This window comes from Neoarius graeffei, chromosome 24, assembly GCF_027579695.1.
Source record: "Neoarius graeffei isolate fNeoGra1 chromosome 24, fNeoGra1.pri, whole genome shotgun sequence".
In the NCBI taxonomy this organism is placed as follows: Eukaryota; Metazoa; Chordata; class Actinopteri; order Siluriformes; family Ariidae; genus Neoarius; species Neoarius graeffei.
Genome location: NC_083592.1, coordinates 47,999,028 through 48,026,334, shown reverse-complemented (window position 1 = coordinate 48,026,334; position 27,307 = coordinate 47,999,028). Strand labels below are relative to the sequence as shown.

The 27,307-nt window shown below is 43.2% G+C and overlaps 1 protein-coding gene across 2 annotated transcripts in view; it reads right to left on the bottom strand.

The window, feature by feature from the left end:
* The window catches only part of ak8 (adenylate kinase 8), a 76,279-nt gene that overhangs the window by 26,082 nt on the left and 22,890 nt on the right, over positions 1–27,307 (bottom strand). The window contains exons 7-10 of one of the 2 annotated variants that reach the window (XM_060906728.1): positions 26,736–26,807; positions 21,497–21,700; positions 16,427–16,558; positions 7,621–7,710 (exon numbers count right to left, since the gene is read on the bottom strand). In XM_060906728.1, the coding sequence (XP_060762711.1) occupies positions 7,621–7,710; positions 16,427–16,558; positions 21,497–21,700; positions 26,736–26,807 (498 nt within the window). The remainder of the gene's footprint in view (positions 1–7,620; positions 7,711–16,426; positions 16,559–21,496; positions 21,701–26,735; positions 26,808–27,307) is intronic. The other variant, XM_060906729.1, reaches the window with a different exon arrangement.

Genomic DNA, 27,307 nt, shown 5'->3' with positions numbered 1-27,307 from the left:
ACGTTGTTGATAAGGGCCTGAAAGACAGCTGGTGCATTGGTGAGTTCGAAGGGCATCACTTGGTATTCATAGTGCCCTGACGGGGTGTTAAAGGCAGTCTTCCACTCATCTCCCTGTTGGATGCGGATGAGGTGGTATGCATTCCGTAAGTCCAGCTTGGTGAAGATAGTAGCGCCTTGGACCAGATCGAACGCTGTGGACATCAGCGGAAGGGGATAGCGGTTATGCACAGTGATCTTGTTCAGGCCCCTGTAATCAATACATGGCCGGAGCCCCCCATCCTTCTTGCCGACGAAGAAGAAGCCGGCACCAGCGGTGAGGTGGAGGGTCGAATGAACCCAGAGGCCAGGGCATCCTTGATGTACTCCTCCATGGCCTTGCGTTCTGGCTGAGAGAGGGAAAACAGTCTGCTGCGAGGAGGGGTAGCCTCAGGAAGCAAGTTGATGGCACAGTCGTAGGCACGGTGCGGAGGAAGAACGGCAGCCCTGCTCTTGCTGAAAACTTCTTTAAGATCCCAGTACTCTGTGGGAACTTGAAATAACTCGGTGAGATCAGGAGGCTCGGCAGAAGACACAGGAGAGCTGGAGAGCAGACAAGAGGCATAGCATGCAGGACTCCATTCCACAACCTGGCTTGTTACCCAGTCTATACGAGGATTGTGGCGGGTAAGCCAGGGAAGGCCTAGAATGACTGGGAACTCCGGCGAATGAATAAGGTGCAGGGATATTTCTTCTTTGTGACCTTGAGACTGGAGAAAGACTGGAGAAGTAACTTGGGTGACTCTTCCGTCACCTAAGGCTTGGACATCCAGGGAAGACACAGACAGTGGGACTTCAAGAGGTGCAGTCGGGACATTGATTCTTTGGGCGAAGTGAACATCCATAAAGTTTCCAGCCGCCCCGGAGTCTAACAAGGCCTGGCAAGAGTGGACGGACTCACCCCAGGAGATGGAGACCGGGATGTAGACTCCTTGGCCAGGAAGTTCGGGAGAGAGGGCAGGCCCCGTCACAATCCTCCCTTGGCTGGACGGGGTGGTCCTTTTCCCAAGAGTTCGGGACATGATGCTCGGACGTGGCCAGGCTTGCCACAGTAGATGCAGCACTTGTCCCTCCTTCTGTGCTCCCTCTCAGACGTGGAAAGATGGGTACAGCCCACTTGCATGGGCTCCAGACAGTCGCTGGAGGAGGTAGACGGGCTCCAGGTTGAGGCGGTGAGGCCGGGGAAGCTCTGGACTTGGCGGCGCTCTCTAATCCTGTTGTCAAGATGAATGGCATGTGAGATCAGTGTTTCGAGGTCACCTGGGCATCCAATAGAGGCCAGACCGTCCTTGATGGGGTAAGACAGACCATGGTGGAAGGCTGAAACAAGGGCAGTCTCATTCCAGCCACTTACTGCTGCGAGTGTCCGGAACGAGATGGCGTAGTCTGCCACGCTTCCTCCCTGTCGGATGGACATGAGCTTCCTGGCTGCATCCTTACTGATGTCCGCCTGGTCGAAGACACGAAGCATCTCCTCCGTAAACAGCTTAAAATCAGAGCACTTGGGTGCCTGTCGCTGCCAGATGGCTGTTGCCCAAGCTCGTGCCTTACCAGCTAACAAGGTTATCACAAAGGCAATCTTGCAGTGATCCATAGTGTAGGTGGTAGGCTGGAGCTCAAAGGTGAGTTGGCACTGGGTAAGGAACTCTCGGCACTCACTGTGCTTGCTGTCATACCTCTGTGGTGCAGGAAGGCAGGGTTCGCGAGGTGGAAGAGACAGCATGGCAGGAGACACTGGAGAGGGAGCAGATGGTGGAACAGGAACAGGAGGAGGAGATGGAGGTAGAGGAGTCAGCTGTGCCAGGGTTTTCCCAATTTGCTGAAGCAGTACCTCGTGACGAGCAAGGGCCTCACGTTGGCTTGCAAGTGTATGTCCATGGTAGCTCTGAAGCGTGTTAAAGCAGCCATAATTCCCTGAAGGTTGGCTGGGTAGACAGTTGACGAAGCCTCTGCTGAGTCGGTCATGACGGAGCCTTTCTGTTAGGGTTTTGCTGGGAATCAAACCCGGGTCGCTGGTGTAGTAATCCAGCAAACCCCCACTAGGCCACCAGGGGAATGACTCAAGTGCGGAGGCGTGAGGCGAAAGTAGAGTAGCAAAAAACAGTTTATTTACAATGCAAAAAATCCAAAAAGTATAATCCAAAATGCTCAGAAGATATAAGGGAAAAAATAAAAAATCCAAAAGTCAAAAACAAAATCCACAAAGTCCAAAAGAAAGCAAAAATACAAAGAATACAAGGACATAGGCAAGGCACATGGGACAGAGGTAACTAGCACTAAACAGCATAGCAAAAAGACTCCGTGACTAGAGGCCAAACTGAGGGAGTATAAATACACAAACTAAATAGAACACAGGTGACAATAATGAGGACTAGGCGGGGCACAAGGCACATGGAAAAACAAAACACAACACACAGAAACAATAGCGGCCTCTAGCAGTCAAAAACATGACAACAAAAAAGGAATGATAGCGGCCTCTAGAGGCCAACAAAGTCCAAGTCCTAACAGCAAAAGCGCTCCAAATCTATCAGATTGCGAGGGAATCTCTTGTGCACAACCCTCTTCAGGTCACCCTACAGATTTTCAATTGGATTTAGGTCTGGGCTCTGATTGGGCCGTTCCAAAACTTTTTTGGGGTCATTGCCGTGCTGAAAGATGAAATTCCTCTTCATCTTCAGCTTTATAGCAGACACCTGAAGGTTTTGGGCCAAAATTGACTGGTATTTAGAACTGTTCATAATTCCTTCCACCTTGACTAAAGCCCCTGTTCCAGCTGAAGAAAAACAACCCCAAACCATGATGCTGCCACCACCATGCTTCACCGTGGGTATGGTGTTCTTTTGGTGATGCGCAGTGCTGTTTTTGCGCCAAACATACCTTGTGGAATTGTGGCCAAAAAGTTCAACCTTGGTTTCATCAGACCATAACACATTTTCCCACATGCTTTTGGGAGAGTTGATGTTTTTTTTTTTTTTGCAAAATTTAGCCACGCCTGGATGTTTTTCTTTGACCCTACCTCATAGTCCAGACATATGGAGAATATGGGAGATTGTCGTCACATGTAGTACACAACCAGTACTTGCCAGAAATTCCTGCAGCTCCTTCAGTGTTGCTGTAGGCCTCTTGGCAGCCTCCCTGACCAGTTTTCATCTTGTCTTTTCATCAATTTTGGAGGGACGTCCAGTTCTCGGTAATGTCACTGTTGTCCCATATTTTCTCCACTTCTTGATGACTGTCTTCACTGTGCTCCATGGTATATCTAATGCCGTGGAAATGTTTTTGTCCCCTTCTCCTGACTGATCCCTTTCAACAATGAGATCCCTTTGACGCTTTGTAAGCTCTCTGTGAACCCTGGCTTTTGCTGGAGGAGGCAACTGAGTAAATGTCTGAACTTTATTTGGGGTTAATCAGAGTCATTTTAATCGATGGTAGGTGTGAACCCAAAAAGACTGAATGCTGTAATTAAATCAAAAGGTGCTTCAACAAAGTATCAGTTTAATTGGCAACCAGCGTATTGTACGTTTTTTATTTTTTATGTTTCCCCCTAACAGATTTGTTTGTTTTTCAGTTGAATTGTACAGGTTATAGGTCACATTAAAGGTGGGAAAAGTTTTGAAATGATTTATCGTGGTCTCAGTTTTTTTTTACATCAGAAAAACCTGTCATTTTAACAGGGTGTGTAGACTTTTTATATCCACTGTACACAAAAAACTCACGCAGTGCACATTTACTATAGAAGATATCCTCGAGCGGTTGTTACGCTCAAGAATTCCTTTTGTTTCTTCACTATGCCGACTCCTTGTGCTGTAATTGGATGCGAGCACAACTCTATTCGAGACTTAAAAGTTCTTTAGGATTCCAGCAATTATAAATAATCAAGGAGGAAAAACAAGAGAGTTGTTCACGGAGCGGAGCCGTCACTGGCTGTCCAACATAAACCGGGCTAATCTAAGCGATGAGAAAGCAAAAACCGCACGAGTCTGCAGTGAACATTTTATCAATGGTAAGTGCTATGAACTAGTTACCTCACCTGGGACGGAGTCCACCGGGGGCGAGGTATTGTTTTCAGTCAGGTTTCTTTGTTTTTTTTGTTCACGATATTACGGGAAAACGGCTGGATCAGTCTTCATGAAACTTTCAGGATAGACAGGCATTGGTCTCAAATACTGTAGAACCACCAACATTTTGAGGGTCATTCGGTCAAGGTCACCAAAAAGGTCAAAATCATTTTTGTTCTGGCTACTGCTGCATATAGAGGCGCTAGCCACTATGTCATCGTGCTGTAAGAACATAACAGTGTAACAATAGCGCACTGCGCCTGTGCATACACGTGTTCTGATTAAAATGGCCGGTGAGTGTATACAATTCGGTTCGCCATTCAAAATAAATGGACTAAAGAAATCACTTTCAGACATGTTTATGCTTATTACAGATGGAAAGTGCGTTCCACTGAGCTCTAGCGCCGGGCCATTTCCGAGAAATAAGAGTTTGGGTCATGGCGACAGCGTGTGTATGTCAGCCTCGGTTAGGAGGTTTCAGTTTCGAAAACTGTAAGAGGTAAGAGTAGAATAATATAAAGTACAGACACTTGGTATATTTTACTTCTGTGATTTTTACATTGTTCATTTTTGGATTACGCTTCATTTTTGTGGCTACTGCCTCATAGAGTAAATATATATGCTATATTTACTGTATGGACATGGGATCAGAAAACTATTTTATTTCTAAGCAGTAGCCACATGGACCCATAGGGTACCTATTTTTTTTTTGCAATATCTTCCTTCATATTCATCGCAAGTGCTACCGGGAGAGGTAGCCAATATTATTTAATTATTATACATACAGGACTTTTTCCATGTAATAAAAACATGTATTCTGTTCACTTCTAGTTTGTTTATTTATAGCATGCAATATTGTCATCATATCGCTTATCCTCCATGTATTACGCCACTCTCCCCAATGGACAAGGAGCATGCAATATTGTTATAATATTGCACATTGTCAAGACAACACGACATCACACATCAGAGCTCTTGCGAAGAGCCAATGACAAAACTTTTCTGCTGTGCATGCTCTGCTGTGCATTTATTATTTATAAGAGAAAAGACGAGGCTAGCACTATGAGTGCTATTGCTAGGATTAGCCATGCTGTAATTAAGCACTAAATAAATAAACTGAAAACTGAAACTAAAAGAAGCGCTGAACACTCGAAAGGCTACCAAAACTTCATTAGCTATTCTGCATGCATATTTACAAGAGAAAAACATACCAACGGACATCGAAAAACTGGAAAAGAGACACATCAGAGATGTAAAACTTCTGTGCTAGCAAGTGACTGTGACAATTTGTAAAACAAACATGGGTGTGAGGTTTGCTTCATTAAAAGCGGAAGATTTTGAGAGAATTTTGGCTGCCAGGTCACGCCGTTGTGTGTAGTTGTCGATGATTTTTAAAATAACTAAGTAAATTTAACTGGGAAAATAATAATAATAATAATAATGATGATAATAATAATAATAATAATCGGCTTGACTGCGCTAGCATTGGCCTTCACTAACACTACACCAGCTAGAAGTTAACTGGATTGCCGTGCTAACATCACTGAGTCGCAGGTAGGCTTGCATTGGCCTTCACTAACGCTACTGCTACGCCGGCTGGATGCTAACTGGATTGCCGTGCTAACAGCACCGAGTCACGGGTCAGCTCGCGTTGGCCTTCAAGAATGTTGCTATGAAGAGTGTGTCTCATCTCATCTCATTATCTCTAGCCGCTTTATCCTGTTCTACAGGGTCGCAGGCAAGCTGGAGCCTATCCCAGCTGACTACGGGTGAAAGGCGGGGTACACCCTGGACAAGTCGCCAGGTCATCACAGGGCTGACACATAGACACAGACAACCATTCACACTCACATTCACACCTACGGTCAATTTAGAGTCACCAGTTAACCTAACCTGCATGTCTTTGGACTGTGGGGGAAACCGGAGCACCCGGAGGAAACCCACGCGGACACGGGGAGAACATGCAAACTCCGCACAGAAAGGCCCTCGCCGGCCACGGGGCTCGAACCCGGACCTTCTTGCTGTGAGGCGACAGCGCTAACCACTACACCACCGTGCCGCCTGCCAGCGAATATTATTTAAAAATATTATGAGGGTACTTCAAAAAGTTCTCAGCCTCACCCAGAAAACATCACAGGAGAAAGACTGTTCTCGCATTATTTTTCAACATAGTCTCCTTTAATTTCAATGCACTTGGTCCACTGATGTTCAAGCTTCACTATAGCTTCACAGAAGGTGGTCACATTTTGAGCCTCCAGATTCTCCTCAACAACATGGATGACTTCACATTATCACTCTGAAAATGGCGACCACACGAATGGGATTTCAGTTTGGGAAGTCAATGGTGCCAGGTCGGGTGAGTAAGGTGCATGGGGCAACAGTTCAAAACCATGTTTGGCTGCTTCTGCCCCTGCCACCTGTGCTGTGTGGATGGGTGCGTTGTCCTGGAGCAACATCATGCCAGCTCGAAGCCTTCCGCTCCTTTTTTCTTTAATTGCTTCTTTCAGTTGAGTTTTTGTGGACAGTGATAGAAGGCTTTACAGTATACAGTTACACCCCTTGTTTCCAGGTGAGGCGAGAACTTTTTGAAGTACCCTCATATAAAGTTGATTTTTTTTTCGGTTCCTGGATTTAAATTCCACCTGCACCTTCATGATGTCACTGTGATCAATCAGCAGCTTCACGTAAAACTCACAATTTCAACGTTCCTGTAGACTGCAGCGTTCCCCATCCTCATCCTCCCTCATTCCTCCTCCTGACTTTTTCTCTCTCGTTTTCATTTTCTTATCTTTCTGTATTTCTAACTCTCTTTTTCTCTCTTAAAGCTTTTCTTGTTGGGGGCGTCATGGCTCAGGTGGATAAGGTGCCATACCATAAATCCGGGGACCCGGGTTCGATTCCGACCCGAGGTCATTTCCCGATCCCTCTCCATCTCTCTCCCACTCATTTCCTGTCTCTACACTGTCCTATCCAATAAAGGTGAAAAAAAAGCCCCCCAAAAAATCTTTAAAAAAAAAAAAAAGCAGCTTTTCTTGCATCCTTTCTTCCTAGTGCTCTCACGCTATTATTTTTCTCTTTCTCCATTTCTGTACCTCTCTCCACTGCTTTCTCTCTCTCTTTGCCTGTCAGTTCTCACATAACTTATAATGTACTTGTACATATGGAAATTAGGTCCCAGAAATAAATAATCGTGACATGTTTACACTAAATCAGAATGGTTGATAAGATCAGCGTGATGAATATCATTTTTAGAAAGTGAATATCGCCTGGTCACAGTATTGTAATACTAACTGGACAGAGGGATGTTACAGGTTTATTTTTACCATACCATCATACATATGCAAACATCATGATGTAACTGGGTGCGCTGCGTGTGACGTGGGTGGTCTAATTATTTGCCTGAAAGCAGAAAAGTCTAACAGAGTTGGCAGACTCCAAATAGGCCCCTTACACTTCAGCTTCAGCTCTCCTCGGTGCGTGACCTGTTTGACAGCGAGTGTATGTGAGGAGGTGAAGAAGTTTACCTTGCTGTCCTAACTCCAGAAAGGGTTTAATGAGCTCTCCCATACTGCTCTCATCCGCCGCCACTGCTTTCAAAAGTTCACCACAACAAACTACAGAGAGAAAGACAGAAAAAGCAACAGAGAAAAAAAATGTGTGAACAAAAATGAGAAAAAGAATCAGGCAGAGAGCATGGAAGAGAGAAACAGAGTGGGTTTAAAGTTTAAATAAACAGAATGCACAATGTTCTGAGTGACCTGTAAGACAGTTTCAAGGCAGGAAAGAAAGGACAGGACAGATATAATACATAGGATAAAAAAATAGACTAATACATTCATTAAAAAACATAATAATGAGAAGAACTTATTATTATAATTAAAAAAAAAAGAATTTATTGGGGGACGGCACGGTGGTGTAGCGGTTAGCGCTGTCGCCTCACAGCAAGAAGGTCCGGGTTTGAGCCCCGTGGCCAGTGAGGGCCTTTCTGTGCAGAGTTTGCATGTTCTCCCCGTGTCCGCGTGGGTTTCCTCCGGGTGCTCCGGTTTCCCCCACAGTCCAAAGACATGCAGGTTAGGTTAACTGGTGACTCTAAATTGACCGTAGGTGTGAATGTGAGTGTGAATGGTTGTCTGTGTCTATGTGTCAGCCCTGTGATGACCTGGCGACTTGTCCAGGGTGTACCCCGCCTTTCGCCCGTAGTCAGCTGGGATAGGCTCCAGCTTGCCTGCGACCCTGTAGAACAGGATAAAGCGGCTAGAGATAATGAGATTATTATTATTATTATGCAATAGGGCAGGAGAGATATATAGGCTAAAAAATATAGACCAATAAATACATTTAAAAAATAAATAATAATAATAAAAATATTATACTGTATGTATATAATAAATTCATTAAAAACTAAATAATAATACCTATTATTATTATTAAGCCTGAGAAGGGACTTTATATAATTAATATACCACAGCACCGCTGACTTCTGAAATCTGATTGGTCAGAAGTTGTTAACATGAGCAGCTCTGACAATAGTGCAGACTGCAATTTAAATCACAGGTTTATATGAATATGCTCAACTAATACAGTGGATGCTCCACATACTCTAAAAATAATAAAACTATATTTTGATATTTAAAGATAACAATATAATCACTGGGCGGCACGGTAGTGTAGTGGTTAGCGCTGTCGCCTCACAGCAAGAAGGTCCGGGTTCGAGCCCCGTGGCCGGCGAGGGCCTTTCTGTGCGGAGTTTGCATGTTCTCCCCGTGTCCATATGGGTTTCCTCCAGGTGCTCCGGTTTCCCCCACAGTCCAAAGACATGCAGGTTAGGTTAACTGGTGACTCTAAATTGACCGTAGGTGTGAATGTGAGTGTGAATGGTTGTCTATGTGTCAGCCCTGTGATGACCTGGCGACTTGTCCAGGGTGTACCCCGCCTTTCGCCCGTAGTCAGCTGGGATAGGCTCCAGCTTGCCTGCGACCCTGTAGAACAGGATAAAGCGGCTAGAGATAATGAGATGAGATGAGACATATAATCATTGGCATGGTAAAGCTTTCTGTAAGGAGACATTTAACATTAATATAAAGGGTTCTACAGGGAAAGTCTTCAGGATAGAAGACGTTGGGGTTTTATATATTTTAATATAGCTTAGTTTCATGATTATAATGCTGTTAGAACATACAATCACTGGCCACTTTATTAGGAACACCCATCCGCCTGCTGTTTGATGGGGTTCTCTAATCAGCCGATCTCTTGATGCATCAAATCACGCAGATACAAATCGAGCGTCAGTTAATGTTCACGATGTTCAAACATCCGAATGGGAAAAACTGATCTCAAAGTGTGACTTTCTTTCACCGTGGCATGGGTGTCGGTTTGAGCCAGACGGACTGGTTTGAGTATTTCAGAAACTGCTCATCTCCTGGGGTTTTCACACACAAACAACAGTCTCTAGTGTTTACACACAATGGTGTGAAAAGCAAATAAACATTGAGTTGAGTGAGGGGCAGCTTTGTGGGTGGAAACAAACGCCTTGTTGATAAGAGAGGTCCGAGGAAAATGGCCAGATTGGTTCGAGCTTTTTTGCCAGGAAGGATATAGTAACTGCAGTGCGTGTTGGACTCCGCCAGGGCTGCCCTTTGTCACCAGTTCTGTTCACAACTTTTATGGACAGAATTTCTAGGCGCAGCCAAGGGGCGGAGGGTGTCTGGTTTGGTGGCATCAGGATCACGTCTCTGCTTTTTGCGGATGATGTGGTCCTGTTGGCTTCATCAATCTGTGACTTACAGCATGCGCTGGTACGGTTTGCAGCCGAGTGCGAAGCGGCTAGGATGAGGATCAGCACCTCCAAGTCCGTGGCCATGGCGCTCAGCCGGAAACAGGTGGAGTGCCTACTCCAGGTCAGGGGGGAGTTGCTACCAAAAATCTCGAGGTTTTGTTCACGAGTGAGGGTAAGGAGGAGCGGGAGTTGTACAGAAGGATCGGGCAGTGCCAGCAGTGATGCGGACGCTAAACCGGTCTGTTGTGGTAAAGAGAGAGCTGAGCCAAAAGGCAAAGCTCTTAATTTACTGGTCCATCTACGTTTCCACTCTCACCTATGGTCACGAGCTATGGGTAGTGACCGAAGGAATGAGATCGCGGATACAAGCGGTAGAAATGAGTTTTCTCCGCAGGGTGGGTAGCTGGGCTCTCCTTTAGAGACAGGGTGAGAAGCTTGGTCATTCGGGAGAGACTCGGAGTAGAACCGCTGCTCCTCCACATCGAAAGGAGTCAGTTGAGGTGGTTTGGGCACCTTGTTAGGATGCCCCCTGGACGCCTCCCAAGGAAGGTTTTCTGGGCATGCCCCACCGGGAGGAGACCCCAGGACAGACCCAGGACACGCTGGAGAGATTACATCTCTTGGCTGGCCTGGGAACGCCTCGGTATTCCCCCGGAAGAGCTGGTGGAGGTAGCCAGGGGGAGGGAAGTCTGGACTGCTCTGCTTAGGCTGCTACCCCCGCGACCCGGACCGGATAAGCGGTAGAAGATGGATGGGTGGATGGATGGATATAGTCTCATCTCATCTCATTATCTCTAGCCGCTTTATCCTTCTACAGGGTCGCAGGCAAGCTGGAGCCTATCCCAGCTGACTACGGGCGAAAGGCGGGGTACACCCTGGACAAGTCGCCAGGTCATCGCAGGGCTGACACATAGACACAGACAACCATTCACACTCACATTCACACCTACGGTCAATTTAGAGTGACCAGTTAACCTAACCTGCATGTCTTTGGACTGTGGGGGAAACCGGAGCACCCGGAGGAAACCCACGCGGACACGGGGAGAACATGCAAACTCCACACAGAAAGGCCCTCGCCGGCCCCGGGGCTCGAACCCAGGACCTTCTTGCTGTGAGGCGACAGCGCTAACCACTACACCACCGTGCCGCCCCTGGATGGATATAGTAATTCATATAATCACTCTTTACAACTGTGGTGAGCAGAAAAGCATCTCAGCATGCAACAGAAAACAGAAGAGCACGTTGGGTTCCACTCCTGCAGCCAAGAACAGGGTTCTTAGAATCAAGAACAAGTTCATGTCTGTGAAGATTCTCAATCATCCAGGCCATAGTAAACTGTGGGTGGTAGAAATGGGCAACTGGACTTGCTTGAAAATTCTTGAAAACGTTTCACCTCTCGTCCAAAAGGCTTCCTCAGTTCTGTCTGACTAATAGGGAGTATCAGATATTTATCTTCTCCTGGATCAGAATCAGAACTCTGATGACCAGCTCATCTAAGGTGTCATTGAGGCATCATGTTGGTGTGGGTCACTGGAGGCTGGGTGTGAACGGCGAGTCATTAGGGTGATCAAAGGATTGCCCGTTAGGGTGATCAATGGCAATCTGACTCTCTCTGTCCTCCTGTGAGTCACCGAAAACAGCTGGGTCCTGGCGTACACCCAGCCGTCTGGGAAGAGTGTCCAAGACCGCCTTGTAGATGTTTGACAAATGATGTCTTAGGCCCTGTCCACACGGCAACGGATTCAGGTGACTCCGATACAATTGCTTATCGTTTAGGCCTGGCGTCCACACGGCGCCGGCGTTTTGGGTGCCCAAAACGCAATCTTTTTGAGAACGGGTTCCAGAGTGGAAAGATCTGGCAACGTTGCCGTTGTGAAGTCGTCTGGATGAGTAAAACGGATTTGTTTACGATGACGTCACAACCACATGACTGTGAATGCTTCACGCCGGGTAGAAGTGTAACGAATATCACCAGGAAAAAGCCTTACAGAGCACTAGTGAGAGTGAAACACGAGCTTGGATATTATTATTATTATTATTATTATGTTCAGTGTTAGTTCACAGTAGTAATGCAAGAAGCAGAATAGTGACAGTAATAGTGAAGCAAAAACATGCAATTGTACAAACACTGCAGCTCTACAGCAAAATATTCATTTATAAAATGGTCTGATTCTTAACACCAGTAGTGCCAATGATCTCATTGCGATGCGATGCGAGTTGTCAAGAAATCCTATAACTTGGTTCATGAAACGCGCTTACAAAATATTTTCACTGTGAATATTTATTGTGTAATGCCTGGTGCAAAGTGAGAGAGAGAGAGAATAGCCCTTAGGGCAGAGTCAATCCCGCCAGCAAAAATAAGGGGAAAAAAGGAGCGATCTCACCTCTTCAGATGATGGTTTAAGTCCTACAATACATTCCTCAAAAAAGGGCGTAGAAAAGCAAATTAATCCATCAACGTGTATCATTCAATTTATTCCGGACAATTAAAGACGCCGCCTTCCGCGTACGTCATCCTCGTCGCCATTTTGGAAAGGTCAAAGCGGAGAATAAAGATTAGCTGCGTTTAACTGTACCAACAGGTTTACCGTCCAAAGGAGATCACATGGGATTACCTTTCACAGGTGAGAAACAGCAAATTAATCCATCAACGTGTAGTATTCAATTTATTCCGGACCATTAAAGACGCCGCCTTCCGCGTACGTCATCCTCGCCGCCATATTGGAAAGGTCAAAGCGGAGAATAAAGATTAGCTGCGTTTAACTGTACCAACAGGTTTACCGTCCAAACGAGATCACATGGGATTACCTTTCACAGGTGAGACTGGAAAAATACTTTTTATTGTATTTGGTCATTATAATGTAATTTTACGAACAGATTTTCCTGACTTTGTGGCTAATATGAAGTCTCGCGCATAATAGTTTATGCGCATGCGTCCTTACTTCTATTCCCATACGAAAAAGAACAGTAAAGAACTTATAAGAGTTTACCACTGTCTTAGTAGTAAATCCTTATAAATATAAGGATAAATCCTTATAAGGATTTATAAATAAATATATATGCCATGTATGATTTACTCCTGAAAGTGGCCCATTTTGCATTTTCCTCATACAAATTTATGAAAATCTAGTATGTATGAAGTGAACATTGTGCATGGTTTTTACAGATAATGTGTATGATGAATTACACCGTCTTTGTATGCTTCACGTAATGTTTGTAGTTTTAAATTATATTTTACAGTTTAAAATGTATATGCCTTTTATATGTAAATCCACATATGTTTGTGTTGGATTTACATATAAAAGGCATGTACATTTTAAACTGTAAAATATGATTTAAAACTACAAACATTACATGAAGCATACAAAGACGGTGTAATTCATCATACACATTATCTGTAAAAACCATGCACAATGTTCACTTCATACATACTAGATTTTCATAAAAAATTTGTATGAGGAAAATGCAAAATGGGCCACTTTCAGGAGTAAATCATACATGGCATATATATTTATTTATATTTATAAGGATTTACTACTAAGACAGTGGTAAACTCTTATAAGTTCTTTACTGTTCTTTTTCGTATGGGTTGTTCTGGTGTGTCCGAAGGGACCGTCTTACAGCGCCCCTAGAGGTGTGGCATGTGTATTGCATCGTTTTCAGTAAGCGTTGCGTTGCCATATGGACCTGATTTCTACTGATCGTTGCCCATTTGGAGGCGATATTTTTTTTAAATAACATCACGTTGCCGTTGTCGTGTGGATGTGGCCTTAGGCTACATCCACACGACAACGGCAACGAGATGTTATTTAAAAATATATCGCGTCCAAATGGGCAACAATCAGTAAAATATCTGGTCCATATGGCAATGCAACGCTTGCTGGAAACGATGCAATACACATGCCACACCTCTCAACAGGCAAACCTGTTGGTACAGTTAAACACAGCTAATCTTTATTCTCCGCTTTGACCTCTCCGATATGGCGGCGAGGATGACGTATGATTCTACGCGGAAGGCGGCGTCTTTAATGGTCCGGAATAAATTGAATACTACACGTCGATGGATTAATTTGTTTCTCACCTGTGAAAGGTAATCCCATGTGATCTCGTTTGGACGGTAAACCTGTTGGTACAGTTAAAGGCAGCACATGAATCTTTATTCTCCGCTTTGACCTATCCAATATGGTGGCGAGGATGACGTATGATTCTACGCGGAAGGCGGCGTCTTTAATGGTCCGGAATAAATTGGATTAATTTGCTCCTCTACGCCCTTTTTGAGGAATGTATTGTCGGACTTAAATCAACATCTGAAGAGGTGAGATCGCTCCTTTTTTTCCCTATTTTTGCTGGCGGGATTGCACCATTACACAATAAATATTCACAGTGAAAATATTTTGTAAGCGCGTTTCATGAACCAAGTTATAGGATTTGTTGACAACTCGCATCGCATTGCAATGAGAAGATCATTGGCACTACTGGTGTTAAGAATCAGACCATTTCATAAATGAATATTTTGCTGTAGAGCTGCAGTGTTTGTACAATTGCATATTTTTGCTTCACTATTACTGTCACTATTCTGCTTCTTGCATTACTACTGTGAACTAACACTGAACATAATAATAATAATAATAATAATAATAATAATATCCAAGCTCATGTTTCACTCTCACTAGTGCTCTGTAAGGCTTTTTCCTGGTGATATTCGTTACACTTCTACCCGGCGTGAAGCACTCACAGTCATGTGGTTGTGACGTCATCGTAAACAAATCCATTCTACTCATCCAGACGACTTCACAACGGCAACGTTGCCAGATCTTTCCACTCTGGAACCCGTTCTCAAAAAGATTGCGTTTTGGGCACCCAAAACGCCGGTGCCGTGTGGACGCCAGGCCTAAACGATAAGCAATTGTATCGGAGTCACCTGAATCCGTTGCCGTGTGGACAGGGCCTTAGACCCCCACCTCTGTTCAGTGATGGCCGTTCCAGGTTGACAAAAATGGCTTCTTTAACGCCTCGCTCATACCAACGATCCTCTCTGGCTAAAATGCGTACGTTACAATCCTGAAATGAGTGTCAGGCCAGGACTCGGCTGTCTACATTCATCTTAACAACAAAGGACACTCATTTCAGGATTGTGACGTACGCATTTTAGCCAGAGAGGATCGTTGGTATGAGCGAGGCGTTAAAGAAGCCATTTTTGTCAACCTGGAACGGCCATCACTGAACAGAGGTGGGGGTCTAAGACATCATTTGTCAAACATCTACAAGGCGGTCTTGGACACTCTTCTCAGACGGCTGGGTGTACGCCAGGACCCAGCTGTTTTCGGTGACTCACAGGAGGACAGAGAGAGTCAGATTGCCATTGATCACCCTAACGGACAATCCTTTGATCACCCTAATGACTCGCCGTTCACACCCAGCCTCCAGTGACCCACACCAACATGATGCCTCAATGACACCTTAGGCCAAGTTTACATTAGACCGTATCTGTCTCGTTTTCTTCGCGGATGCACTGTCCGTTTACATTAAACCGCCTGGAAACGCCGGGAAACGGGAATCCGCCAGGGTCCACGTATTCAATCTAGATCGTGTCTGATCCGGTGCTGTGTAAACATTGAGAATACGCGGATACGCTGTGCTGAGCTCTAGCTGGCGTCGTCATTGGACAACGTCACTGTGACATCCACCTTCCTGATTCGCTGGCGTTGGTCATGTGACGCGACTGCTGAAAAACGGCGCGGACTTCCGCCTTGTATCACCTTTCATTAAAGAGTATAAAAGTATGAAAATACTGCAAATACTGATGCAAATACTGCCCATTGTGTAGTTATGATGGTCTTTAGGCTTGCCATCCTTCCACTTGCAAGTGGTAAGTGATATGCGCTGGGATCACACACACAGCGGCTCAGTCCCGAATCACAGCTTGTGCACTTCACTCGCGCGCTCTGTGAGCTGCGCAGGGCCGGAGTGCGCACCCTCCAGAGGGCACTCGCTGTTCAGGGCGGAGTGATTTGGAGCGCAGGATGCCTGCGGAGCCGAGCGTATCCGTGTACTGGTGTTGCTGTGTGCACGCGAATCGTGTATTGGTGTTGCTGTGTGCACGCTAATCGTTTTAAAAACGTTAATCTGATGATCCGCTGATACGGTCTAATGTAAACCCTACCTCTGATTCTGATCCAGGAGAAGATAAATATCTGATACTCCCTATTAGTCAGACAGAACTGAGGAAGCCTTTTGGACGAGAGGTGAAACGTTTTCAAGAATTTTCAAGCAAGTCCAGTTGCCCATTTCTACCACCCACAAGAACAAGTTCCTATTAAAGTGACCGGTGAGCGTAAGTGAAAACAGGAACTAACTTGTCTCGCAATGGATAAAAGTATAGTTGTACTCATTGGCAAATTGCCGTGGTGTAAGAGGAATTAAACACTTCACAAGCGCTGTAATTTTGCAGTAACAGTAACTCCTTGATTATTCTCCTATGACAGAATACTCCTTCATTATTTGTTGTTTTAATTATATATAAAGAGAAGTTTATAAACAGTGCATTAGCTCACTATCGACGAGGCCGTATTTCTCCGCAAGCAAACTGGCCTGGAGACTCTTCCCACATCCCGGTGGGCCGAGCAAGAGGATTCTGGGAGTGTGAGGCGCGTCGGAGCGATGCTTGGACAGGACGTAGCTCAACACTGCAGGACAGAATGGACACAGGAAGACCTGAATTTATTCAAGTGAAGATTTCTGATTTTAGATCACTGTCCAATAGCAGGATCTGACTTTATTGCTTTGTCCTGGGAAAACAACCACATTTCCAACAAATGATAAATAACTGTGCCAATGTAACAAATGCAACCAATCAATAATAAACCATTAACTCTGGTGAACTTAATTGTCGTTAATATGTCAGTGCCATTGCGCTAATTATACAGGTCACAAACGACTCATGTAATTAAACCTAGTGCATGTATAAGACGTCTTTATAGGCATGTTTTATTAGGAGATTGAAAAAAATATATAAGCAAAAAACAAAACTATTTTGGGACAATTTGTCCTCGGACAGCCTCAGCATGCTTTCTTTCACAAATTGGAGCTCAGTATCTTGTATTGCGCTAACAGAAGAAATCTTCTTGAGCTGTTTAATGGAGCTGGATAATACAGTGTTTATATCGGCGCAATGAGAACGTCCTTTTAAATGCCACATGCTCGGATGATAAACAGCCATCGTAGCTAATCTGAATATAAGGAAGTCGGCTTGATTAATAAATCATTAGAGGCCTCGTCTGTGCTCCACAAGGGCAGCGAACATCTGTTTACAGCTGGGCTTCACCCATGACAATGCCTTTCATCTGTTCCCCCTAATGTGTGATAATTAACAGTGGCCTAATTATAACTAATGAGTCTCTCTCGTCCTACGTTTTACGCTAATTGCCAGACAACGGCACCGATAAATGGTTAATATGCAAAACATGCTAATGTGTTAAAAGGCTACATCAGGGGGAGGCTAGTAACGTCACAATCAAACCGCATACTGAATTAGCAATAATCAATATTTAAGGCGACATCTTTATTGCAGTTTATTGCTCGGTCTTGAAGCCATGAATGTTTAATAGAGCAGAAAGATTGCAAATATTTATTTTATTTCCACCGTTTAACTCAATCAAGCACACTCAGCGTAATTAAATAAAGACAGATGTGCGACGAGGCACGTTGGGCCAAAACTCACATTTAAAAATCAAGCTGAAATCTTCAAACCATTAGTGGAAGAGTCTAGAGTTGCTCTCCTGGTGCTCGAAATGGCAGCGTGAATGCAATACTAATGCACTAATGCTGCTGGAAATAGCGCAATGAGCTCATATTCAGCTGAACGTGACAGTTCGAGAATATGAATATGAATTACGACCATAATCTGGCTACACAAAGAGAAAGCAAAATGCCAGAAAAGTGGAAACTCTTGTTAATCTAGTCGTGATGGGGTATAAATGTATTACTGTCTATTTATTTATTTTCATTAAACAAATATAAGGAATGGAGTATTCAGGGTCTGACCCGAAACATGAACACAAATAAGACTTCCATCAAATCCCCCTCAGGATCTTTCCTCACTCTATAATCGGATGATATATGCAAAATTAGAATGAGAGTTAAAATATTCAGCAGGCAGTGTGTGCCGTATCCCCACCACAAAAGGAAGTGCATTATTATTTTGTCAAGTTGAGCGGTGTAATATCGAGACAGGTTGTACTGGGACGGCTTTAATGGCTCTGGTGAAGGCTGCACACTGTTGATCGGGTCCTCGCAGGACACTAGGCGCCTGTAGCACTGCCTGAGGCGATGTACCCTAACCAGGCCAATCACTGGCTCTCGGTGGAGCATCTGCACTGCTGAGCTCTGACCACGGCTCGGGTCAGCACAGTGGGGAAATGGCTACCATCCTGTACTGTACGTACACTAAGGACTGGAAGTCTTGCAACATGTGTACTAGGGCAGGAGACTTCGGAAAGACTTTAAACATGGCTAAGGGTCCTAAACAAAGCAGGACGAGTTATCCTGAGCTTATATCAAACTTCTGAAATGAAATAATTCCTTATTTTCTTACTATTAATATCTTATACAGTGGTGCTTGAAAGTTTGTGAACCCTTTAGAATTTTCTATGGTATATTTCTGCATAAATATGACCTAAAACATCATCAGATTTTCACCCAAGTCCTAAAAGTAGATAAAGAGAACCCAGTTAAACAAATGAGACAAAAATATTATACTTGGTCATTTATTTATTGAGGAAAATAATCCAAATGTTACATATCTGTGAGTGGCAAAAGTATGTGAACCTTTGCTTTCAGTATCTGGTGTGACCCCCTTGTGCAGCAATAACTGCAACTAAACATTTCCGGTAACTGTTGATCAGTCCTGCACACCGGCTTGGAGGAATTTTAGCCCGTTCCTCCGTACAGAACAGCTTCAACTCTGGGATGTTGGTGGGTTTCCTCACATGAACTGCTTGCTTCAGGTCTTTCCACAACATTTCCATTGGATTAAGGTCAGGACTTTGACTTGGCCATTCCAAAACATTAACTTTATTCTTCTTTAACCATTCTTTGGTAGAACGACTTATGTGCTTAGGGTCGTTGTCTTGCTGCATGACCCACCTTCTCTTGAGATTCAGTTCATGGACATTTTCCTTGAGAATTCGCTGGTATAATTCAGAATTCATTGTTCCATCAATGATGGCAAGCCGTCCTAGCCCAGATGCAGCAAAACAGGCCCAAACCATGATACTACCACCACCATGTTTCACAGATGGGATAAGGTTCTTATGCTGGAATGCAGTGTTTTCCTTTCTCCAAACAGAACGCTTCTCATTTCAACCAAAATGTTCTATTTTGGTCTCATCCATCCACAAAACATTTTTCCAATAGCCTTCTGGCTTGTCCACGTGATTTTTAGCAAACTGCAGACGAGCAGCAATGTTCTTTTTGGAGAGCAGTGGCTTTCTCCTTGCAACCCTGCCATGCACACCATTATTGTTCAGTGTTCTCGCCGACTATTATATGCCTTGCTCTTGGAGTGATCTTTGTCGGTCGACCACCCCTGGGGAGGGTAACGATGGTCTTGAATTTCCTCCATTTGTACACAATCTGTTTGACTGTGGATTGGTGGAGTCCAAACTCTTTAGAGATGGTTTTATAACCTTTTCCAGCCTGATGAGCATCAACAACGCTTTTTCTGAGGTCCTCAGAAATCTCCTTTGCTCGTGCCATGATACACTTCCACAAACATGTGTTGTGAAGATCAGACTTTGATAGATCCCTGTTCTTTAAATAAAACAGGGTGCCCACTCACACCTGATTATAATCCCATTGATTGAAAACACCTGACTCTAATTTCACCTTCAAATTAACTGCTAATCCTAGAGGTTCACATACTTTTGCCATTCACAGATATGCAATACTGGATCATTTTCCTTAATAAATAAATGGCTAAGTATAATATGTTTGTCTCATTTGTTTAACTGGGTTCTCTTTATCTACTTTTAGGACTTGTGTGAAAATCTGATGATGTTTTAGGCCACATTTATGCAGAAACAGACAATTCTAAAGGGTTCACAAACTTTCAAGCACCACTGTACAATTTTAAGCATTGCTATATACTGTATTACAATATCTGTGAAAACTAATGGACTAAATGTCTTGCTCCGATAAGTTATGTTTATTAATACAACAGTGCTTCTCCAATCTGATGATCATTTCTATAAAAAGCAGCTCTGATAGCGATGACAGCTGTAATACAAATTAAAGATTTGTGCTTTTCGGGTTATTGGTAACACAGGAGTATTCATTTCTTTACTTTTCATATTTTCTTTTTATTCATTTTAACTTTTTTATATGATATAAAGCATACCTCTGATACTTTTAACACCCTTGAACAACCACTTAGTATGTCCAGATTTATATTCCTCATTCTTGCAACTACAAAACAATTCCTATTATTCTATCCACATTCACTGGATATGAGCAATCGCACGCTCTGATTGGCTACTCTACTACTAGGATATCAGCTCATATGTGGTGAGTAGAGAAAAACAAAATGGCGGAGTGTGTTGCTGAACCAACCGAAGACAAAATAAAAACCCTACTCGAAAACAAAACCCCCAAAAATACAAAAAAAAGCAATAAAATGTGGAATAAAAGTATCTGATGGTAAGAACGTATCTTTTTTATTTTTCAAGAATTATTATTATTATTATGATTATTAGGGGCGGCACGGTGGTGTAGTGGTTAGCGCTGTCGCCTCACGGCAAGAAGGTCCGGGTTCGAGCCCCGTGGCTGGCGAGGGCCTTTCTGTGTGGAGTTTGCATGTTCTCCCCGTGTCCGCGTGGGTTTCCTCCGGGTGCTCCGGTTTCCCCCACAGTCCAAAGACATGCAGGTTAGGTTAACTGGTGACTCTAAATTGAGCGTAGGTGTGAATGTGAGTGTGAATGGTTGTCTGTGTCTATGTGTCAGCCCTGTGATGACCTGGCGACTTGTCCAGGGTGTACCCCGCCTTTCACCCGTAGTCAGCTGGGATAGGCTCCAGCTTGCCTGCGACCCTGTAGAACAGGATAAAGCGGCTAGAGATAATGAGATGAGATTATTATTATTATTATTATAGCATCTTTCACAAATTGCTCCTGTGATTTCGCCGGTTTGTTTACATTCTAAGTGGAAATTATTTTGTCGGACGTTTTGTGTAAAGTTTTTATTTATTGAATTTGCAAAGCATAAAAACAAAAATGCTCCGTTTCTCAAAATCCAGTGAATGTGGATAGAATAAAACAGTTATTCCACTCAATCTCGTTGTACATGGCTTAGAGCTATGCACCTCGTCAGCTATCAGCTCAAGTACGACTCGATTTCGTGGAATAACTGTTAATTAGTTTCACTTTAGTTGCTCAACAATTTGTAGTACATTCTGAATAACATGATTGAATAAAAATAACTGACTATTATCAGGAGTTTAAGTTTCATTAACAAAAAGTTGCTATCGAAATAAATTCTCCAGTCTCATTCATAAAGAAATGAATGAATAAATACCAGCTACACATATAAAAAGGAAAGACTGAGGAGAGAAGCTGAAGGTGTGTTTTCACCTTGATTAAACATATCTACGTGGGGCTGGTCAGCATCGATGATCTTCAGGCAGTGACAGTAAGTGTCCTGTAGACTCTGGACCTCCCGGTGGTACGCCTGCAGGTGACGGGCCATTTCCTCCTCCGACATCAGGTCATCTGGCCTCTCGAGACGCTTAGCCACCTCCGCACTCTCAGGACACACGAAAGTAACGTGGTACACATCTGGGGACATAAAACAGCACCTCAACAAAACACTGAAACAAAATTTCCCTGCAAATTATGGTGAAGCAAGTTGCCAGTAAGATACTGTAAAAACTATAAGCTGTACTTCACATGAAACATTCGAATTTCAGAGTTCAGGAAAACGACAGTGCACTGTAGACTATTGCAGTCGTCTTTATAACAAATATTACATTTTACTGCATTATAATGGCAACTCAAGTTATAATGTAGTTTTTAAAACCTTAAAAATAATAACATCCAGTAAATCAATAAACCGATAAAATCTAAGCTTTATTATTATTCATATAATACTCAAAAGGGTATCCGCCCACTTTCACATCCATGACGTCCATAAATGGCGAGTGTCAATATGATTGACAGGGAGACAGAGTATACGGTCCCTCCCACCCAGACAGCACGGACAATTTTGTTCTCTTGGACTCCATTTCCAAATGATACAGCGAACACTTTTCTTTTGCACCCGTTTGTCATCAATCGAGAAAAAGAAAAATGACTGAACGTAACAGATTTTCCCGAATAAAATGAACAAAAACAGAGAAACAACATAAAACACTGAAGAATGTAACAAAAGACAAGCCTGAATTAAATTTCTGCAAAATTCAACAAGTTAGCTAACTTACTTTTTCAAACGTAGCTTCACCTCAAATCGAACTTTAATTCAATAAGAAGACAGAGTCATCTATATCCCCTGCCCTATATACCAACTATATACCAAGTTTCAAGATATTATTTGTCACATTTTCCAAGTTGTGCTGCAGGAAACCAACCCTACCTCTTTACACTGACCTCAACAGCCCATGGCATAAACCCACTGGACCTTTGGTCCAGGTGAGCTAAACATTAAAATTTCTCATATTACTTAGTATCAAAAGGCACATATACATTACTTAAATCAACACATATACCAACTTTCAAGACCATACCACCCATAGTTTTCAAGTTCTGCTCTGGAAACAAAACCTACGCCTAAGACTAACCCGAGAGACTAAGTCTGAAATTGTTTCCATGGAAACATGAAAAATGAAAATTTCTCAGTATGAAAAGGCACATCTACATCACCTTGTTAACATGTATACCAAGTTTCAAATCCGTATCATGAATAGTTTTGGATATATGCTCCGGAAATGAACACTGCTCTTAGAAACCAAGTCAAAATCTATTTTTTATGTAAAAAATTGAAAAATACTTTTTTTTTTCAAAAATCCAAAATAGCGAAAGGCACCAGTTCACATGTTGCTTGATATGTATACACAGTTTCATGAAGATATCTTCAGTAGTTTTAAAGATATGGCCTGGAAACGAAAACGTGATCGGACGGATGGAACCCATTTGCTATGGTGCCTTTTGCTATTTTGGATTAAAAAAATTTTTTTTCTAATTTTTACATAAATAGATTTTGACTTAGTTTCTAAGAGCAATGTTCGTTTTCAGAGCATATACCCAAAACTATTCATGATACAGATTTGAAACTTGGTACCGTATACATGTTAACAAGGTGATGTAGATGTGCCTTTTCATACTAAGAACTGTGAAAATTTTTAATTTTTCACGTTTCCAATTTCAGACTTAGCGTTAGCATACAATGGATCCAACCTCACAAAAAAACTAAAATATGTTCACTTTAGGCTTTACCAGAAACGAACCGTCAGGATCTTCTCGGCCTTCAGAGAAGGCCCAAACATATCAGCATTTCAAATGCTATATTTAATTTCTTTCATTCTTTCACCATTTCACGATAATTATTCTCTTCTAATTTGGCCTCATTTTCTATCAAATTTGCTTCAGAAATGAAAGGGTTACTGTCCTGAAAACATTAAAATCGTTATCCGATGAGATTTTTTTTGTTTGCGGTCTCTAGGCTGAGAAGAGTTCAGAGCTGCTCACTCATTGGTTAGGACTTCATTGCTGGGACAGAAAGCCATGGCAGTGTACGGTATGTTTATGTAGGAAGTGACAGATGAATTAACCAATCAGATTTTGATTTATAGTGGGAGGGACCAAAAATGTATCGCCCTTGGCCTTCTCGAAGGCCAACGCTAGTTTAAAGGAACAGTCCACCGTACTTCCATAATGAAATATGCTCTTATCTGAATTGAGACGAGCTGCTCCGTACCTCTCCGAGCTTTGCGCGACCTCCCAGTCAGTCAGACGCGCTGTTACTCCTGTTAGCAATGTAGCTAGGCTCAGCATGGCCAATGGTATTTTTTGGGGCTGTAGTTAGATGCGACCAAACTCTTCCGCGTTTTTCCTGTTTACATAGGTTTATATGACCAGTGATATGAAACAAGTTCAGTTACACAAATTGAAACGTGGCGATTTTCTATGCTATGGAAAGTCCGCACTATAATGACAGGCGTACTAACACCTTCTGCGCGCTTCGGCAGCGCATTGATACGGAGCTCAGATATCAATGCGCTGTCGAAGCGCGCAGAAGGTGTTAGTACGCCTGTCATTATAGTGCGGACTTTCCATAGCATAGAAAATCGCCACGTTTCAATTTGTGTAACTGAACTTGTTTCATATCACTGGTCATATAAACCTATGTAAACAGGAAAAACGCGGAAGAGTTTGGTCGCATCTAACTACAGCCCCAAAAAATACCATTGGCCATGCTGAGCCTAGCTACATTGCTAACAGGAGTGACAGCGCATCTGACTGCGTCTGACTGACTGGGAGGTTGCGCAAAGCTCGGAGAGGTACGGAGCAGCTCGTCTCAATTCAGATAAGAGCATATTTCATTATGGAAGTACGGTGGACTGTTCCTTTAACCATGAGTCAGTATCGTCAGCACAGCAGTGAAGTCACCTTCCAGCTGGTGTAGCGTTCATCAGTAGTGTTAGCGAATGCTAATAAAGTGGTCAAGCCAGTGCTGTCGAGAGCAAGTAGCACAGGCTAACGACCGAGAAACTAAGATTTCTGTCTCCAGACTTTTCTTCCACACTGCATGCTCACTACAGTATTTCTCACTCATATTTCACTCAAGTATTCATTTCCTTGTGTAATTTACTGAGTTACTTTTAAAATCAACATCGACAGCTACACACAACGGAGCGACCTGGCAGCCTGCCGTTAATCCCTTGCCTGTTGCTTTTTTGGTGTCTGGCTACGTTTTGGCTGAGCTCAAGTCCCAGCTCTAATGCCATGTACACACGTAGCCGGGTATTTTTAAAACCGAACATTTTCCCCCCCTCCGTTTATAAAAATGTTTTATCCACACCACCTCGTCTTCGAAAAAAATCCCTTCCACACATAACCGAACATCTGCGTTTTCAATCACATTCATAAGCATTCCAAACCTGTAGATGGCATTATTTCCCCAAATCCTACCCCCTAATCATATCGCCTGTGCTCTTGGAGCAGTAGTTGGGCTTCTAAAATTAAACATGTAAATAGCACCTGCACAATAATTAACGCTTTCAAGGCACTACTCCGATCCATTACTCTTTAGCTAGCCGCACACTACGCCGATTTTCAGCGTACCGAGCCAACTGAAGTCGCGAGTCAGGCGTAAAGACTAGTTTTCGATGGTACCGACTCATCTCACAGCCGATTCGAAAAACTAATCGGGAGCCAGACTGATCGGCGAGAGTCGCTAGCAATAGCCAATCATATCTTTCGCATATAACACGTGACATCATTAAACACAATTTCTAGCGCGAGAAATACGTGTTGGTAGCACCTAATGCAGGTATATACTGTAATTCCATAGACTGAAGCTTTATCCATAGACACAGTGGGCTGGAAAGCCACTCTGCTCAAGTTGTGTGGCTGAATTCCAAATCACTTTAACTCCCCTATATAAGTGCACTATTTAAGGTTGGAAATAATAGCTCATGCAGCCTAGATAGTGCGCTACATATTCCATGTTGTGTCATTTGTAATTCAGCCTGTAGCATCTTCAAGTGTTGGATTTAACAGTAACTATATCCAATAGCCAATCACAAAGCTATTAAGTTGTCACGTGTCGCTTCAATCGTGACTGCACTCGTCAACAGTCGGGGGATATGTGCGTGCCCTGTCGGGAGTCGGCTCTGAAATGGGTCGGTTCGGTACCGCGTGGATCGCCGTGGTGTGCGGCTAGCTTAAGTCCATGCTTAATCTGGCTTCTGCAGTAAACAAAGGTCGCACGTTTGACGTCAGGGCAGATTTGTTGTCATTTTTTTGGCGCAGATTGTGACGTTCTAAAACGCAAAACTCTGGTTATCTCTGTCTACACGAAAAGGCATACACGGAGTTTTCAAAAATCTTCACTTTGCCCGGAGTTTTTTTAAATATTCGTTTTTGATGTGTTTTCATGTGGATGACAGGCCAAAACGTAGAAAAATATCTTCGATTTAGCAGATACCCGGCTACGTGTGGACGGGGTCTTATAGTAACGGTTCACCACTGGGTTATCCATAGCACCTCAGTAGCATAAAAGTGTTAATCTGGTGCGTATAATTCAGTTTCAGTGTAGTTTATATCAGGACTATGCAGAGCTACAGTATATGTGACTCAACACCAGCACGAATGATGCACTCAAACTCATAACCATTCAGAAAAGTGGCAATTTGGTGTAAACGATTACAACATTCAAAGTTCACTCCAAGACGAACATGATTTATTATAAAATCAACAAAAAAGTATTATAAAATTTTGCTGCTCAAACAACAAATGGAAGAAAATGTATTTTGTGTATGTACTGTTAATGCTGTAGCGTTTCTTAATGATTCCGCATTTCTGTCATTATAAAATAATAAAATTAAAAATAAAACTTGAACCAAACAATTTCTTTTCTGAAAAAGCAAAAGATTGCAAAAACGGTATCTTCAGGGAGCGAGAGCTTTTTGTTCATTATAGTGTGCCTTTCCTATACCCAGAGGACTTGCTAGCATCGTTGAGATTCAGAGAACAGGTTTTGTTAGGTTGAGGTCGACGGTTCGTGAAACCCATTCTAACAGGGTTGCGTCTCGGCTGTCTGTCTCTCCGCTCGGCTCTCTGAACTGAGAAATTGCAGTAATGATCCAGACATTACCTCCTGTGACAGGGTCGATCCTCTTTCCCAGACTCCTTTCGGTCAGGACGTCGTCACGTGCCTGCAGCATCACTGAGACGTGAAATAAATACGTTTAACAAGGACAGTTATTCGACAGATTTATTAACAAACATTGCTACACTGGAGTGCAAAAGTTTATACACCATTAGGACCATTTTGGTGCGTTTGCAAGGTTCACAGCTGTTACTTCATGATCACAAGTTGCATCACTACTTTATGAATATTGCATAAATACAGTGCTGTGCAAAAGTCTTAGGCACCCTATTGGGGCTTTTTTCATACAAACTTTTAAGATTTCTATTTGATGACTTCTACATTATCAAGTCAGTACAAAAACATTTTAGAGATCCAAACGTTCGTTTTCCAAACATATTATGATATCTGAGCAGCATAAGAAGCTATGGCCTAATGGTTAGGTTGTTGGTTCAATTCCCTGGACTACAAACTGCACTCATTGTACCTCATCTCATCTCATTATCTCTAGCCGCTTTATCCTGTTCTACAGGGTCGCAGGCAAGCTGGAGCCTATCCCAGCTGACTACGGGCGAAAA